Source organism: Trichogramma pretiosum, unplaced genomic scaffold (genome assembly GCF_000599845.2).
Source record: "Trichogramma pretiosum strain Unisexual culture from Peru unplaced genomic scaffold, Tpre_2.0 scaffold134, whole genome shotgun sequence".
In the NCBI taxonomy this organism is placed as follows: domain Eukaryota; kingdom Metazoa; phylum Arthropoda; class Insecta; order Hymenoptera; family Trichogrammatidae; genus Trichogramma; species Trichogramma pretiosum.
In genome coordinates, this window is record NW_019640820.1 from 50,260 (window position 1) to 67,276 (window position 17,017).

Here is a 17,017-nt window from a genome sequence, read left to right on the forward strand (position 1 = left end):
TTCGGCAAAAGCATAGGTGGGTAGCTGATGCTTGTAGATGCGTACGTGTCGAGTTGTAGTTTTTTTTTCATCATATTATAACGCATATTAATCGTCATTATTGCAGTCTCTGCCGTTCTGTCATTGAAACAGTTCTGTGACTTATATAATTATTTTTACTTTGCCACTTGCAGATTTACATTTAAAGGTATACTCGCCATCTAGTGGTGGAGACTAATTGCCCAGTCCGAAGTGTTCAAAACTGTCAATATGTCATTTTTACGCCATTCAACATGAGATCAAAATTGTTAACATACTCGAGATAGAAAGATAGTCGTCAACAACCTAAGTGGTCATGAATTATTGAACATTTTAAATGGTTATTTTTTGGTCATTAGAAAAATTAGTCAAATGTGCGTCATGACCAATACTCGAACGCCCTCTATTTTTTCGTATTTATATATTAAACACGCACGAAGATGTAATAATATCAACGACGCGACGATGCGGACCAGCGAAACGAAATTACAAGCCAATATATACCGCGAATATCGAAAGGAGAGTATAGAGCTCTTCTTGTGCCGGGATATATATTGGAGGCGCGGCAGAACTATTGTGTGTGCGTATATATACACATCCATCCGCAGCTTTTGTGTGATCTTCTCCTCTCCTTTGATTCTTCGTCGTCTTCTTCTTTCTCGACTCCTTCTTCGGTTGAAAAAAAATTTTTTTCTTCTTTCTATGTACGCATATCGGCACTTCCTGCGTTCTTCGCCGTCTCGAAGCTGCTCTATGTGTATGTGCACGTTTTATTTATCTGCCCCGCTGCTACTGCTCCGCGTCTTTCAAATTCATCCAGAAAAGCAACTCTATTTTCTTCCTCGGCTTCTGCACATTTAATTTTTGCATATATATACGCTCTCGCTACGTAGTATCGCGATCCTGGTTTATACCTTTCTGCATCGTCGTCGTCGTCGTGATCATTGCACATGCAGTCTCTCATACATACACATACACAATATACCTATACACGCGTTTATACACGTGTTTTGTTTTGCGCGATTTGTGCTTCCTATAGTCTTTTTCTCGTCTCCTGTTGTTTTTTTTTTATATTTTTTTGTTCTCTTTATTCCTCTCTTTTTTTTCGACGCACACGTCTCTGCGGAGTTTTTTTCCTTTCGCTCGACCTCCTCCGCCGCTGTCGCTGCTGCAGTTCGTTGTCGTCGAGAACGCGCGCGTGCCTATTCTCTCTCCGTCTCTCTTTTGCAGTTTCTTCACCACCAGGCCGTGCTGCTGCGTGTTGTCTGTGTGTATGTCTCTGTCTTTCTCGCGCTCTCGTCCCAAGGCACTGCTCGTTGTCTGCTGCTGCTGCCACTGCTGCTTCTGCTCCCGCTGCCATTGCTGTGCTCTACAATGTTGTGTGAGATGTGTATGTGCATTTATATATATATATATACACAAACATATCTGTGTGTGTCGGTTTCTCTCTATATACACACACAGAGACACGAGCACATTGGCATTCTCTCCCAGGGCCGTGCGCAAAATCGAGTATCGCTTGCATATACACGACCGAGACTTCGCTGCTGCCGTTGCTGCTGCTGCTGCTGCTGCAAATGTGCATGTGCACGTATGTATGTATGCACTTTTGCCGAGAGTGAATTGCCGTATACATCGCCAAGGGAAAGAGACTCTCTTATACCGCACAGCACACGATCATCGAGAGCCGAGTAATATCTTTCCAGCATTTTCATTGAGAAAATAGAGCTTAAATTCTATATTATAATACCTCGCTCATACAATCATCCGAGATCCGATCGATTGCCCTTTTACGCGAGTCAATGAATATCTGCAATGCGCTCGTTATTTCTCTGCCGCTAATTTATACATGTACGCTTGACAATTATCGTTGGTACTTGAAAGTCGAGTGGCAGCGCGCGATGAAAAATTACCCCCGTAAGTTTCGCGATTCACTCGTAAATGTACTGCGTTTAATGCCAAGCTGACGTGTTGTGTACAATCCTCAATTTTCGCATTAAAATTATGCTTCGCTCGAGTGAAGAGTGAACTTTTTTTCCTCCCGCCCTCGAGAAGCGAAACCAAAAAAGAGAAAAAAAATAACCCACGGGAAAGAAAGACTCGTAAACCGTAATAGGCCCTTTAAAAATACTTTCGGTCTCGCGCGAGTATTATCGGCGCGTTCGAGATTTTTAAAACTCTGCCGAGCGTGCGCGACTGCGTAGTCGCGTAGTCATCGTATTCAATGCTTACGCATGAAGAAAAATCAATGAGTTCCAACTCGGAACTGAAATCTTTTGAAATTCGCGTATAGAATACAAAGTTCAACTGATATTTTGCTCCATTTCGTTAATTCCATACGTTCCTTAAATATGTATCCTTCGAACAGCATCTGCACAATTGCGTTTATATCCATAATGTAGGTGCGATACTTTTGAATTCTCCGAAAGTTATTATCGGCTCCATTTCGACTCTCACTTTACATTGTAAATCTATAAATGCGCTCGTGTATGTAATAAGAAAAACTGGCCCCGGTTCATTAGCTAAGTGGTCTCTCACGAATTGGCTAGCGAAACTGCTGTACATATACCGCCGTACACGCGCCAGCGAGCGCACATTACGTTACACTATATATACCTATGTACATTGTACATCTATATATATATTACATTGCTATAAATATGTGTGTAAAGTGCAGTGTGGTGTGGCACAACACACGAGTAAGCGCACTTGCAGCAGCTTTCGGTGCTTTAGTATCGTACGTAGTAGTAGGGTCACCAGTGTGTGTGTGTGTTTGTGTGCGCACGCGCAAGTCCAGCTATGCATGTGTAATGCAGCGCAAACGAGCAAAGAAAAGCAGTAAAAAATGATTTCGTCTCGCTATTATAACACACATATTATATGGCAGTCGTCACCCGTCGAGTGGCACCGATCGAAACTCGATCGAGAAGAGAGAAAAAAACTAAGTACGCGACGAAAATCGCTACGACTTAGGGACGAGTCATTTATTTATTCTATTCTATTATTTATTTATTTATTTTTTGCAACTGCGACGTACTCGTATAATAATATAATCGCGCATCTGTGAGTCGCAGTTTATAACACTCGAATCGATACTTTCAATGCTCGTGATCAGGTCACGTCAATTAGCTTAAACACGATAAGAACAGATATATTTGTATGTATATTATTTATATACGAGCATTCGTTGCGCAGTGCACTCACATATACGGCATACATATATATATACTGGTGCGTCGATCGAACAATGGAAAATGCAATGTATCTTTCGGTATGATAAACTCGATTTTTTCCCCGATGAATATTCAATTAGTCCAGGCGCTCACGATTGTCGAAATTATAATCGAAAAAATTTAATGAGTTGTTACTGCTGCCGCACGAATTATAGCAAACTAAAACAAATTATTAACGATGCATAAAAGCGCAAATAAAAATCCATCGCTAGGCACGCGCTTATAAAACTGTTGCCACGATGGGCATGTATTTCTTGAATCGCGGAAAAGGCCTTCACACACGCGCGCGCGCACACAGACTCGACTATCGTAAAATGTCTAATGCTGCGCGCGATCCTTCGGTTGTGCGATTTACGTTAGACGATTAACGGATTCTATTATGAGAAACTAATTTTGCATACGTGCATTCTTTGCCGCTCGCGCGTGCGGGTTAGGTGCAGATTGCGCGCACATTCCAAACCAAAATCTTGCACAAACCATCAAGGATTTTACTACGTCTCGTCGAACATGTCAGCGCCGCGATTATGAAATTAGCGAATACTTTCGTCAATTGATTTATATACATACACGAATTATATCGCCAAAAATCCCATGTATAAATTGCGCTAATTCGGGGTTTTTACCCGATGCGAGAGAGTAAATTCTCTCGATAGCAAGAGCTGGGCAGGCGCATAGATTGAAACAATTGCGCGCGCGGCCATGTATACATAATGACGCACTAGCTGCGATCGCGGGCTCGAAAGCTGCTAATTCTCTCGGCGCGCTCGCGTACTACCGAGTCGCGACAATTAATGGTCATAATGAAATGCTTTATCTTCGACACTCGGCGCGATAAGAGCGTAGCAGATAATTACAGAAAGAGAGAGAGAGAGAGAAAAAAAAGCACCAGTAGAGCGCGCAAGCTATATATATGTTACGTACACGTTCGAGCGCTCGTATTTCTTTCTCGCGAAACTGACGCGCTTTAAATTCGTAATATTACTGTGCGGCTTCTTCTTTTTTTTTCTATACAAGTACACGCGATCTTTTCGACCTAACACCATCTCGTGGCTCTCGTTGTTTCGTCATCGACGCATCATCATCGTCGTCCCGGTAAAGACCCTGAAAGTTCGGTACGTATGCACGTTTACTTGTAACGCATGATCCGCAAGGTTAAGCGCAATGTAAATCTACAAATCGCTGTTTCCACTGTCACTTATTACTTGGCCGTACTAATGGAATTATTTTGAAAAAAAAAATTATGCTACGATTCATAAAATATCGTCTTGGTAGAAAAGTATAGAAATGAAAATCGATAGAAATAAATGCAGTTACTCGATTTATGCTTCTACCATAAATTGAATTAGCCATAAAGAAAAAAAATGTCATTTCATGTTACCTCTCAGCAAATACTTATTGTTCTCACTCCGAAGGATCATCGTGAATTACATTGTTTATGAAATGTAGCGTCTAGACTCGTCTCGGTGTCCAAAAAAAAGTGATCTATCAAAAAGTTCGATATAGATATGTTCTTCTCGACCTCGAGCAATGTCATCGGCAGTATAATCTCGGTCTGAAGTCAAACTCGATCGAAATAATATAAATACAAGATGACGAGTCTTTTTTCTACACCACGTATCGCGAAAATTTCCGTTTCGCGTACATTTTTACATACGCGAAGCTTTTTTAAGCTTTTCCAATTATAAAAACGTTTTCTCGATCCTCGGAAATGATTCACGCGTCGGTGATTATTTTTTTTTTTTTTTCAAGACTTCCATAATCATTAACGATAGCTCGAGGGTATGTAGTGACTAAAAATGCAAACATTTTCTAACTTTAGAAATATCATGTACTCGCTGACATTATTAAGAGAGAAAAAAAATTCGATGAAAATATTCAACTTCGAGTCCTCGTACGTACGCACGACGAGGAAAAAAAATCCGAAAAATTCAGGCCCAAGGCAGGCAACGAGCTCAAGCTCGCACGAGGCAGTGCTCTTACATACATTATATCCAAGTATATCAGTAACGAAATCACTCTGAGAAGCCATGCACAAGCGCACACAAACACACCGCAGCACGAACAGCCCCCAAGAGTCTGAGCGTGGTAGGAAATTAACTCTTCGCGAGCACACGCGCAGTTGTAAAGTACACACACACACACACACACACACACACACAAAGTGCGAGCGAACTTGCGAGCTGCATAAACGCGCAACATCGACGAGCTGGCATTATTACGATCCGCAAGTAGTGTGCTGCTGATGCTGCTGCGACAGTAAGCAGTAGCACACATACGAAGTCGACGTGCCTGGCCCGACTTGCCTCGGCTCTCGCGCGCGCGCGAGTCTTTAATTGTGTCAGATAAGACGCGCGCGACGAGTCACAGGAAACATCCAATGATGATCTTTCTTTTATACCTATAAAGGCTTGCTATGCCTCTGCGTACACACACACACGCGCGCATATGAAACTGCAGTGAAGCGCGTGTGTGTGCGTGTGCGCGTACACGAGTGTGTGAGACGCAAACGAGGCAGCTCGCAGGCGATATATAGCGCGTCTGAAATCTCGCTCGTACATATGCAAGCGCGCGTGTTCGGTGTCTCTTCCCTCTCCTCCCCTCTCCCTCCTTTTTTTTTTTACAATTCTTGATCGTCAGCGTGTCTGTGCGCGTCTCTCTTTTCCCTCTGTCAGTGGCGGCAGCCACAGCAGACGGCAGCAGAGAGCCCAGTGTGACCAGTTTATCTGTCTTTCGGAGATGACCTGGAATTGTCGCAGGTCAAGGACTTCGTTGTGTGTGTGTGTGTGTGTGTGTGTGTGTGTGTGTGTATGTATGTGTGAGCTGGCTATGCATCGTGACTCCTCGAGCTCATCACTTACGCTGCTCGCAGGACAATTTATTTTTACCGGTCGACGCGATGCTTTTTTTTTCTTTCCTTTAATTATGATGAACTCGACAGGATTATCGCGCGGGGACAATTATAAACGTAAATTATGTTGGTCAATGAACGAGCCCGACACGCGTGGCGGCGTTTCGCACATTTTTTTTACGCTCGTACGCGAGTATAATTGAAAATCTCGAAAGTCCGAAGCGAAAAAGTTGAAAAATTACTCATCTTTTTCTTGTTCCTCGCTCCCAAAGTCGCACACACACATGTCTCGCTGGGCATTCAATCAGCAAAAATAACTTGTCCTTGTTGTTACGACACTATAATTCGTGAATTCATCGAGTCAGATGGAATTTTTGGAAGAAGTTCGTTTCGATGGAGTTCAAAAATCCGTTTAATTGTTGATGCATCTCGTGATCGTTACCTCGAATCCGAATCAAAAGATCGGCGCAGCCATCCTACGATACGCTTCGATCTCTCTCTCTTTCTCGCAAAGTAAACTTTTCGGCCTCACGAATTCATCGATTTGCTTCTCGTGCCAACTGCTCCGGAGTTAGAGAGATTGACAAAGGCAAAATAAAGAGAAGAAAAAAAAAGGAAGGAGATCGGGGGTGGGCTTGGCCCTCTGCTGCACACAGTAGCAGCAGTAGCGTCGGCTATGTATGAACGCGTAAACGAGTGCAAACGAAACCAGCAGTAGCAGTACACGGTTATGGACCGCATATAGCTGTATGTGCGATCGGGCTCGGTCACGCGTGGATACGCGTACGTGCACAAACATTTCATCGTCCATGTAGACGCATATATGAACCCTTTGAAAAGCACTAAATGAAAAAAATACTAAGCGACAACGAGTTAACCCCCGCGGGCTGCAGCAGAGCACACACGCGATATGCCTGCTAGCCGCGGGATTTTCGCAAAGAATTTTTACGTATCGATTTGCATCGGGCTCGTGGAAAATGATAAAAACATTCGGATTTGCTGTAAATAAACTCACAATATATACACCGTCAGGAACGAAGAATGACAAAAAAAAGCTTCTCATACACTTTGGCTGGCGCGTCGATGGCGCGTCGACGGCACGCGCGTAAGAGAGAAAGAACCCAACGGACACTTACACACACCTATATATTTACAATAAAGTAAAAAAAGGCAAAACACTCGAAGCTGGATAAAACGAACGGAATTAACGCTGGTGGAGAATGCGGAGAGATCCGCACTTGCGTTATATGGTGCTAGACGACGCGCGGCGCGCATAGCTGTCCACGACACTCCGGGGCTATATATACACGCATACATACACGTGCACCCATATGTGCATTACACATATGTTATAGGAAAAACGACGCAGGAGAAATATACGTTATATACGCTGCAAGCTCGAGCACAAAAAATATATAGTAGGAAAAAGAAAAAGAGAGAGATAGAGAGAGAGGAAAAAGGGCCGAGCTTCGTCGATGCACTATACGTGTGCTCTATATCGTGGTACAGAGCTCTGTACTGCGCGCCGGTACAGCTTTGATGCGTTTTCCACGCACAGACATCACAGAGTACTATATAGCAGTAGCAGTGAGAGTAGCATATAGCCAGGGAAAAATTCAAACAAAAAACCGCGCGCGCGTCTGTGTGTAGTCGAAAAAAAGCTCACGCGAAAAAAAAATGTCTAACAGGCGAGGGGTTGAGAGTGAAAGAGCGAGAGAGAGAGAGAGAGAAAGCCTGCGCACCAACGAAGCTGCAGCCTGTGTGTGTGTGTGTGTTCACGTCAAAGTGGCAAATCGATCCGACGAAAAGTTGAACCATAATGCGCGCGCCTTCCCCTCGCCCGCTTTTCATCTCGACAATTGGAAAATTTCGGACTTTACGTATCCAAATTTGCGCTGTGTTTAATCGATGGGTGGATGGCTCGCTAAGTATGTATAGCGCCACGCAGCGTCTTGTTTGGCGCGCGCGCGCTAAACACGTCGACAGCTCGATCGAGACAATCGCCTTATTTTTTTTTTCTTGCGCCAACGATCTGATGCAACGATTTTTTTCCATGGTTATATGTACGTGAATACACCCGAGCTTTGTGTATATATGCTGTATACGCATGAGCACGTAGACGCGCCGTACTTGTGCATCTATACGTAGGTATATAATAATAATAATATATAAAAGCACACGGAGGCATGGCGGTAAGGCAAGGCACAGATACTCGCGATTCCTCTTTCAGGGAGTGAGGTTAACGCTCTCTTTATCCAGCGAGCGACGACCCCTTGCGCAGCGGCAGCAGCACCGGCAAAGTCTTTTCGACCGAGCCAGAAAGAAGGACGGAAAAAGATAGAGAGAGACAGAGAGTAAAGAAAAAAAAACTTACGCAGAGAATAATCGAGTAAACAATTTTATTTAAAGATCTGTACCCACCAATTCGCGTATGTCAAGAGAGTGGCTCGGGTTGATTGTGTATATCAAAGTCTCGATTCCGCGATGCATGCCCCTCTGCTGCAGCTATAGCTCGCATCATCAATTTTCCGAGTGTAGGTACTCGAGCCACACGTGGCAGCGATTCGCGGAGGGCACATCGCTGCTGCTGCTTCTTCAATGATCATTTATAATTATGCTCTTTTCTGCGTATATAACGCTCGTGTATGTATGCAACACAAAATTACGATCCGGCACAAATGAATACCCATACATGCGCGCCGCGTACACACTCATACGCGCAGGGCAGCAAAAACGAACGAGATCGGTATGATCGACGATTATTAATTCGAATACAAATGTGCAAGTTATAATGCAGTCACGCGGAGAGCGAGCACGATCACACGGACACTTGTGATGCTGCCCTTCAGCTGGAAGAGGAGCGAGATAAGTTGAGCATGTATAACATCGCAAGGTCTTTTATATGCGTATAACAAGCGGCCGAGCTGACGAAGAACCATGATGCGCGATACCAACGGTGTGGTGTGTGTCTCCAACTGATTTCAACGATTTTTCATTCTCGTTTCTCGAGCAAAAATTAATTCGTATTATCCTCTTTTATCAGATTCGGACAAAAGAAAATATTGTCGTCTCGAATCTCAGGATAACACGAAGAATCAGTCGTATTTAGATTCCCGTTCGTTCGTGCGCTCTCCGCCTCTCTTTTTCTCTCGCTCGCGCGTAACTACGTATGGGGGTATATAGGTGCCAAGTGCAGCGAGCGTGCGTGCGCATAGTGCACTGCACACACACACACTCGCACTCTTACGCACTCTTCTCTCTCGCGTGCACACACCAACGTGTGTATAGGTCGACGACAGAAGCCGGAACATGAGCGCACGTAAGCTGCTCGTACACATATGTATGTATGTATGTGTGTGCGTACGCCTATACGTAACGAGGGCAGGAGGACGCTACGCGAACGTGCATACACGCACACACTTACGAAATGCACCAACGAACGTTCGGGGTATGCGTATGCGTGTATGTACGCGAGTCGCTATGTACTCGAAACAATTACACGAGCCGTTTACGCACACGGTGCGTACGCACTCGCACAGGCAAAAATGCGGAAACGACGAGTCTCGTTACAACTGTTGTTGCACTTTTACGTATATAAACACTCGCACACATTTATGCACTGCGCACGGTATACGCGGATTACGCGAGGATTCCGATCGATCCTGCCGAATGCGACGAATTTATACATATAGATATACAAGTGACAACGCTGTTGCACACACTGATAGAAGTATCGTTTCGTTGGCAGAAACGGGTCCGTTTCGCCAGACGAAACGGATGGAATTCGGCACCTGCAACAGTCCTGGGAGCACTTTGGGGTTATGTTAAGTGTCAACTGCGAATGAAAACACAAAAGAAATACAAAAAAAACTCAGACGATATATTTGACTCTGCATGCGCGCTTGCGCCAAAGTTATTGGATCGTTTCTTAAAAAAAGAATGCATTAAAAAATAAATCTAAATTGATGGCCTTTAGCTGAAAAACCAATGAAAATAATGTCTACATTTGACAACTTTTATTATTATTTTGCTTAGCTTCTAACCAAAATCAGATTCATTTTACTCAACCTTTTTTTTGTTCGACGAATTGAGAAGGCAATTTTTGACAGTATTCCCTACTAATCTCAAACGGGCGATAAAGTCTTCCCAAGTTTTTTCTGGTGGTTGACACTCTTCTAATTCTTTCAACAATTGATGATATTGATCTTTAAACTTCAACAAATTGAGTTGTTCGAGATCTTTCAGTTGTTTGTCGACGGCAAATTTAGCCTGAAAATATTTACCACGATTTTTAAAATAAACAAGTAAACAACTGCTCCAAACAAACCGTCTTCAACAACTTTTATCCTTACCTTGGTCAAGCACTCGGTTAAGTTAAACGATGTCGAGAGGATGTAGTCGTCGGCGCATTTTTCAGCTATTTCGGCCTGATGGTCAATGACGACGAAGGTATTGTTGAGCATCTAGAGGGCCTGGTTCAAGGTCTGCAGGGATTTCGACGATTTAACTTCCATGCATTGATAATGGACATCCATGATAGCACCGCACTTAAACACTTCTTGGATCATCTTAGACTCGCAAGCGAACTGATCATCCCAATCTATCTTCAATCTGTCGACTAAGGTTTGCATTTCTATAGATCCGACCGGATGTAACTAAATTGTACGCAATTGAGAAAAATTTCATACACAGATCTGAAGCGTTATAATAGAAAAAAAAGTTTTTTACTGAAGCGATCACGTCTTCTTCATGAACGTCCAAGATTTTGATGGTCTCTTTTTTTGCATTTTCCATGTCTGATTTAATTTTCTCGACTTCGTGGTAGGTCTTGGTCAGGGCTGGCTTTACGGTAGCTTCCAGATGGTCGACGAAGACGTGCAACTGTTCCTTGTCATCGTCTTCGACTGCTCGAGCTTGCGCTGCCTGCGAAAAATGTTTATCTCATGAATAGTGTGAAAGATTAATTTTGAATACCTCGTGACGACTCTAGTGAGTTTGTGCTTACGCAGACCAGGAATAACGCGACCAAAGCAATGGTGAACTTCATGATTCGAATTTTTTGTAGACTAAATGTTTATTTGTTTATTTTTCGTGCGACTAAACTTGCGATCTAAAAATGCTATCTGAAACATCTAGCTTTTTTAATTGAATTTCCCAAATGCTGACATTAAAAAATGAAATGACCTGTTGAGTCGTGCAAAACACATTAAAAGTAAAAAATGAAAAATAAAATAAAATGAGTCGTGCAAAAACGTACATCGCAAAACATCTTTGATATCAAAATAAATTAACCCATTAACATCCAAAAGGACGAAATTTCGTTTCGCTTAGAATTGCCTTTTTTTCATATTTTAAGCCTCGGAAAAAATTGGCACAGACAAAATTTGCCGCCTTACTATATTAGATTTATTTTTTATGAAATTTCTGCCGGGTTTCGGCAAAAAAACCATCAAAATCGTCGATTCTTAAATAAATGTAAACCGATTCTGGGCAAACTCCTACTTGGGTTTATTTGGGCTAATTATTGCATAAGGATTTGAGATCTAAGTATTTATTATATAAGACGAATGACTCCGAGAGTCGAGTTGGGAAATGTTCGCGCGCGATCACTCGACTCGATTACGTTCGCGTCGACGTGTCGAGCGACGCCCGCGAGCAGCTGACTAAATGCGAAGATGCGAGGCCAGCTGTAGCTTCTGCTCTGTGATATAAACGCTATGCAACATATGCTCGGAGGAAATAAAAAATCGCGATCGTGACTCGAATTTATTCTAATACTGTATGTCAACTGATCTTTGCAACTAATTGTCATGAAAAGTTATAATTTAAATATCGGAATCACAGGCGCTTATACAGGCATGTGCAATGCACACTAACTCCATTCGATTGTAATTGATATTAACCTGGAGGCGATCACCAATTCGTGTCCTCCGCACTGTGCAAACTCCAACGATCAAGAGTAGAACTTACAAAGCAATACTCAACACTTGACGGGTTAAATGTGCGTACGTGGGTGCTTAAGCTGTTCGCGTGTGGTCATCGCAAGCTTACGGAGGCTATATCCGTAGCTCAGCTGTTTATGCGGCGTATCAATGCAACGCGTTTAGTAATGTAATATACCTTGAATACGCAAAAGGGATTCATTCTTTCGTCACGAGGTTGTATCATCTGATACTTTTTTAAGAGCTTTACTACAATACGTGACTTCATGCGCCGCATGCCGATATTTAGAAGCTGTCGACAAGTCATTGTTTTGATGATTACCGCTAGATGGCGAGTGTGCGGAAAACGTAATCATGTAATTAAAACCATAAAGCTAGTCGCATAAGTTATAAAGCAAAAAGTATTAAGCCATTAATTGTAAATCGTCGTGTATTGTATTGGAAACTCGCGAAAAATTATTTTTATTATACCCAACTAAGACTTTTGCATCTAAGGTTGAAACCAATCCCACTTATAAATACCACTGAAAATATCACTGATCTATATGTATAAAGATTTTCTTTTTATTATATATCAACGCGAGGCGACGAATTATAACAAAAACCGCGAATAAACACAGAGATGATCGAGGCTCGTTGCACATTTCACACGCGTCGACTCGATGTGGCGGAATAACAGCAGTCGGCAAAACGAATGCAAGTGGCGTTTCCTCATTATCGAGGTTTACGCGAGCACAACTCGATGTAGTCGTCGTCGCCGTTGTCGCTCCCCGTTCCCTCGCGCCGGGGCTTTTTCGTCCGTTGACGCGGCGCGTCTCGCGTGCTCTTCTACACGAAACCGAAAATGACGGGAATTGAAATTGGGTCAAGCCATGCACGAGCCGGCTATAACGTGCTCGAACGAAAGTACGAAAAACAAAGAAAAAGTAAAAAAAGAACACACAAAGAAATGAGCTTGCGGAAGCTGCGGCTGCGTTAGTGCAGTATACGTATAATACAGCTTGCGAGCAGCGGCAATATACGTGCAAATCAAACGCGACGGTATATAATATGTATACGTATTTATGGGTAAGAGAAAACAAGAAAAGCATCGAGATCTGGCGAGAGAAAGAGGCAGATAGAGAGAGGAAAAGTGAACCGAAATGAGATTGATGTCGTACGAGTCTCACGTACGGATAGAGTATTTTCTTTTTCCTTTCTTTTACGTACCCGCGCACTCCTATTTCTTTTTTATTTTTCTCGCTCTTATGTGTACCTTTACAACCGATCAGGATGTTGCTATACATACACACACACGTATACATACACTACGCAACACTGCAAGGCTCGAGGGAGGATAAGCGTGCGAAAGGCAATTTCCTATTATAGACTTTTCATGCCGCTATCCTTTGCAGCTGGCATACAAAACTAAATGTGAAAATTGCGGGAAATTTCGCGAGATATCAACGGAAAAAGGGTAGGAATAAAAGACGAGTGATTTTGCACGATGGAAAAATCATCGAACCGAGCTTTTTTTTGGTGCAAAACGAGCTACAACTTGTCAAAAACTGTTGCCACGATTGATAAATCAAACCGATCGACTAATTCATGGCAAATCTGATCGGCTTCGAAGATTACAGAAACAAAAAGTTACAAAACCTCACAGGTACGTGACTGTTTGTGAGAAAAATAATAAAATGTCAAAAGAGTATTCAAAGAATTAGAAAGCCAAGCGAGGGAAACAAGAAAACGGTATCTCGTCGACGAGTTGCAGTAACGAAACTGCGAGTAACGAAAAAAGAAGAAGACGAAGCAAAAAAAAGGGAAAAGATAGAAAAATGGAAAGAGAGAAAATGAGATGGTGCGGAAGAAAGTGTGCTGGGGCGGAGAGAAGAGAGAGAAAGAGAGGGTATACAGCGCGAAATAAATGAAAAAGTTTTAGGGTTGGCGAAAAAGAGAAAAGTTGAAAGTGAAAAACGTATATTACGTGGTACAACAAAAAAAAAGGCGTCACGGAAAAATAGGTAGAAAAAAAAGAGGCAAGAAGTTATAAAATATATGTATATGTGCTATACCTATATACGTATCCAAGTGACTAAAAAGAAAGAAGAAGAGGAGGAGGAGGGGGGAAATGATTCGATGGAAAGTAGAACCGTAAAGAAGGATGAAGACGGAAATAAAGAAATGCGGGGATTAGAGGAGAACGTATATACACCCATAGGTATACGTTATACACCGAGCGGCAAAGGCATCCTAAGTTATTTTGAGTATGTATACCTGCGGTATATGTATGTATGTGCCGTGCGAGTTTATGCGTGTAAGCGCGAAATAGTGGGTAGAAGTATAGAAGGAGAGAAAAATAAAGAACTGGATAAAAAGATAGGCATAAGTCAAAGTCTCGAAAGAGAGGGAGGAGGGGTTGACGCGAGTTTTACAGATGAACAGGAGGATGAGATAAAAAGTACGTAGATGCGAGCGGATAAAGAGAGAGAGAGAGAGGGGGGCCCGCCGTGCCGTCGCGCGAGACCGCGTATTGTATACGTATACCGCACTTCGCGACAAAAAATATACACGAAAACCGGATGAAGCGCGTAAAGCAGACGTGGGGGTACGCCACCGCACCGTCGCTGTATAGCCGCGGGAGCAAAATCGCGGGTAAATACTTGAAAAAAAAGCTTACCCGCGCCGAAACCGGGTGGGGAAGAAGGAAATATGCGCGGAAAAAACAATCGAAAAAGGCAACGAAGAGGATCTAAGCGGAGAAAAAGGGAGTCACGACGCGATGCACGCGGTAGCCGCGAGGGAACGAAAATCACACACGGAGAAAAGCTCGGAACGCGCGCGTGTGGCGGTGGAAAGCCGGATGCGACAAAGTCTCTCGCATCAAGCTGCTGAACCTCTGCCCCCCTTCGCACGCGCGTCGTAGTTATACAAAGGAGCTCGAACAAAAATTGCCTATAACCAATATAATACACACACATACACACATACAGTCGTACGAGCATACGGAGTCAAAGAAAGGAATCTCGAGCGAATATTTATGCGAGAGCTTGCGAGAGCTTGCACGAGGCATTTCCTCTAAACGTCGCGACAGTGCCAAAACGTAAGCTGCCCAATATCGTAATCGCACACAGCTGGACCACGAAAGGGCGCGCGCGCGCCAGGATATCATTAACAAGACTCGCGAGAGTCGAGGTTGTTGAGAAAGGCATTAAAAGCCGAAAGAGCGTTAAGCGCGGGAGATACGCCGCCAGATTGATGTGCCTCGAGGACACAGCTAGTGGGCCCCCTACCCGGAAAGATGCAGATGAGATAGAGGTAAACGCAGCGGTGGCGGTGGCGAGGCGTTGTGTCGAGATATAATACACACACACACACATAAGCACACGGGAATATAGTCTCAGCTAGTAGAACTAGTAGTAGTACGTATAAAGCAGTAGTAGTACATAGGCAGTAGTAGCAGCAGCAGCAGGAGCAACAGCGCCGGCAGTAGTATAGTAAAGTAGCAGCAGCAGCAGCAGCAGTAGAAGTAGTAGTAGTAAGGGTTCAGGGTGCCTGGTGCCTGGTGATGGTGTTGGTGGTGGTGGTGGTGGTGGTGGTAGTGGGTGCTGCGAACAGCAGCAGCGACACGAGAGGGGGAGCAGCAGCGTCAGGAGAGGGAGGAGTAATCAATGCCGGTCACCGTGGCAACCGCGACGACGCCGCTGATGCTGCCGCCGCCGCCGCTACTGCCGATCTTCCTTTCTCGCCCGCGCCGCTCGTCTATCCATCCTGGACCAATTTCTGAGTGTGGTGCGCCCCCGCGTGCGCTACGCTACTACTACTGCTCTCTATCCACCCCTTACCCGCCGCCGCCGCCGCCACCGAGTTTGCCGCTATTTCAGAGCGCCCCCCGCTGTACTGCGTGCTAGCTGCGCCGCTCTCTCTCTCTCTCTCTCTTCGGCTCTTTGTAATTTTCGTAAACGTTCGAGCGGCTGCCACTGCGGCGTTAGTTTAGTTTGCCAGTTCAGAGTCTCGCACTCGGCGCACAGTAAAAAGCACCCACACACACACATACACATACACTCGCGTAGATATCTATGTGTGATAGGCAAGCACACACACACACACAAACATGCTACACATCTTTTCTCCAGTTATACGCGGCACAAAGAGAACTTGAACCGAGGACTACTACTACTACTACTACTGCCGCTACTGCTGCTGACACTATATGTCCAGAGAGTGTATATTGATATACGTGTAATGTACACACGCGTACTACACAGCGTATACGCACAGGCGCGTTGTACGCGTCGAAATATACTTATGGCAAGGCATGGTGTGGTGTCTGTATGTGTATGCTTTACATAACGCAATGCGCCGCACCTTTGCAAAGTACACGAGGCGCGCGCGCGTAAGAGTGCGAGAGAGAGAGAAGTAAAGGTGCATTACATTATGCCTTGATGCTGCTGCTGCTGCTGCTTTATGCAACGCTCGCAAGACATCGTCGTCGTCGTCGCGCGCAAAGAGAGTCGAGGGGGCATAAAGCAAAGGGTCTCGTCCAAAGTACCTTCGTTACGTTTATACGTTACGGCATAAATACAGATATGTCAAGAGAGAAAGAGAGCTTGCCGATGCTTCGCGTTATTTCGAAGCGTATAGTCGGGTGGTTTTTGTTCTTCCTGCGCGTTTTTTTTTCCTGCTGCTGCTCGGCGCAGCGGCGGCAACAGCGCCGGCGCTTTTCAGCTGCTTTTTTCTGCTTCTGTTCTTTATGTGACATGCCGTGCACTTACAACCAAGCTCCCCCCGCACCCTCCCTTCTTTCCCCAGATGCCAACCCCCTCGCACGAGCGCATTTCGCGAGCGCACAAATGTACGTGCGTGTGTAAGCGCGCACATTGTGTCATGCATATATACGTTCGTGCGCGCGTGTGCGCCGAGATTTAGAGACGACGAAGAGCTTTTTTTCACACATATATACACGACTGTACGAACGACGCATGTAAACAAACAGA

General features: G+C 44.2%; 1 protein-coding gene across 1 annotated transcript; it reads right to left on the reverse strand.

Annotated features, from left to right (window-relative positions):
- Positions 1 to 10,548: 10,548 nt before the first annotated feature.
- On the reverse strand, positions 10,549 to 11,146 carry LOC111694452. The gene is made up of 3 exons (XM_023462764.1): positions 11,105 to 11,146; positions 10,828 to 11,022; positions 10,549 to 10,754 (listed from the first exon to the last, which is right to left on the reverse strand). Exons 1-3 carry the CDS (start codon positions 11,144 to 11,146, stop codon positions 10,563 to 10,565), a joined length of 429 nt encoding a protein of 142 aa, XP_023318532.1. The 3' UTR covers positions 10,549 to 10,562.
- Positions 11,147 to 17,017: the final 5,871 nt, after the last annotated feature.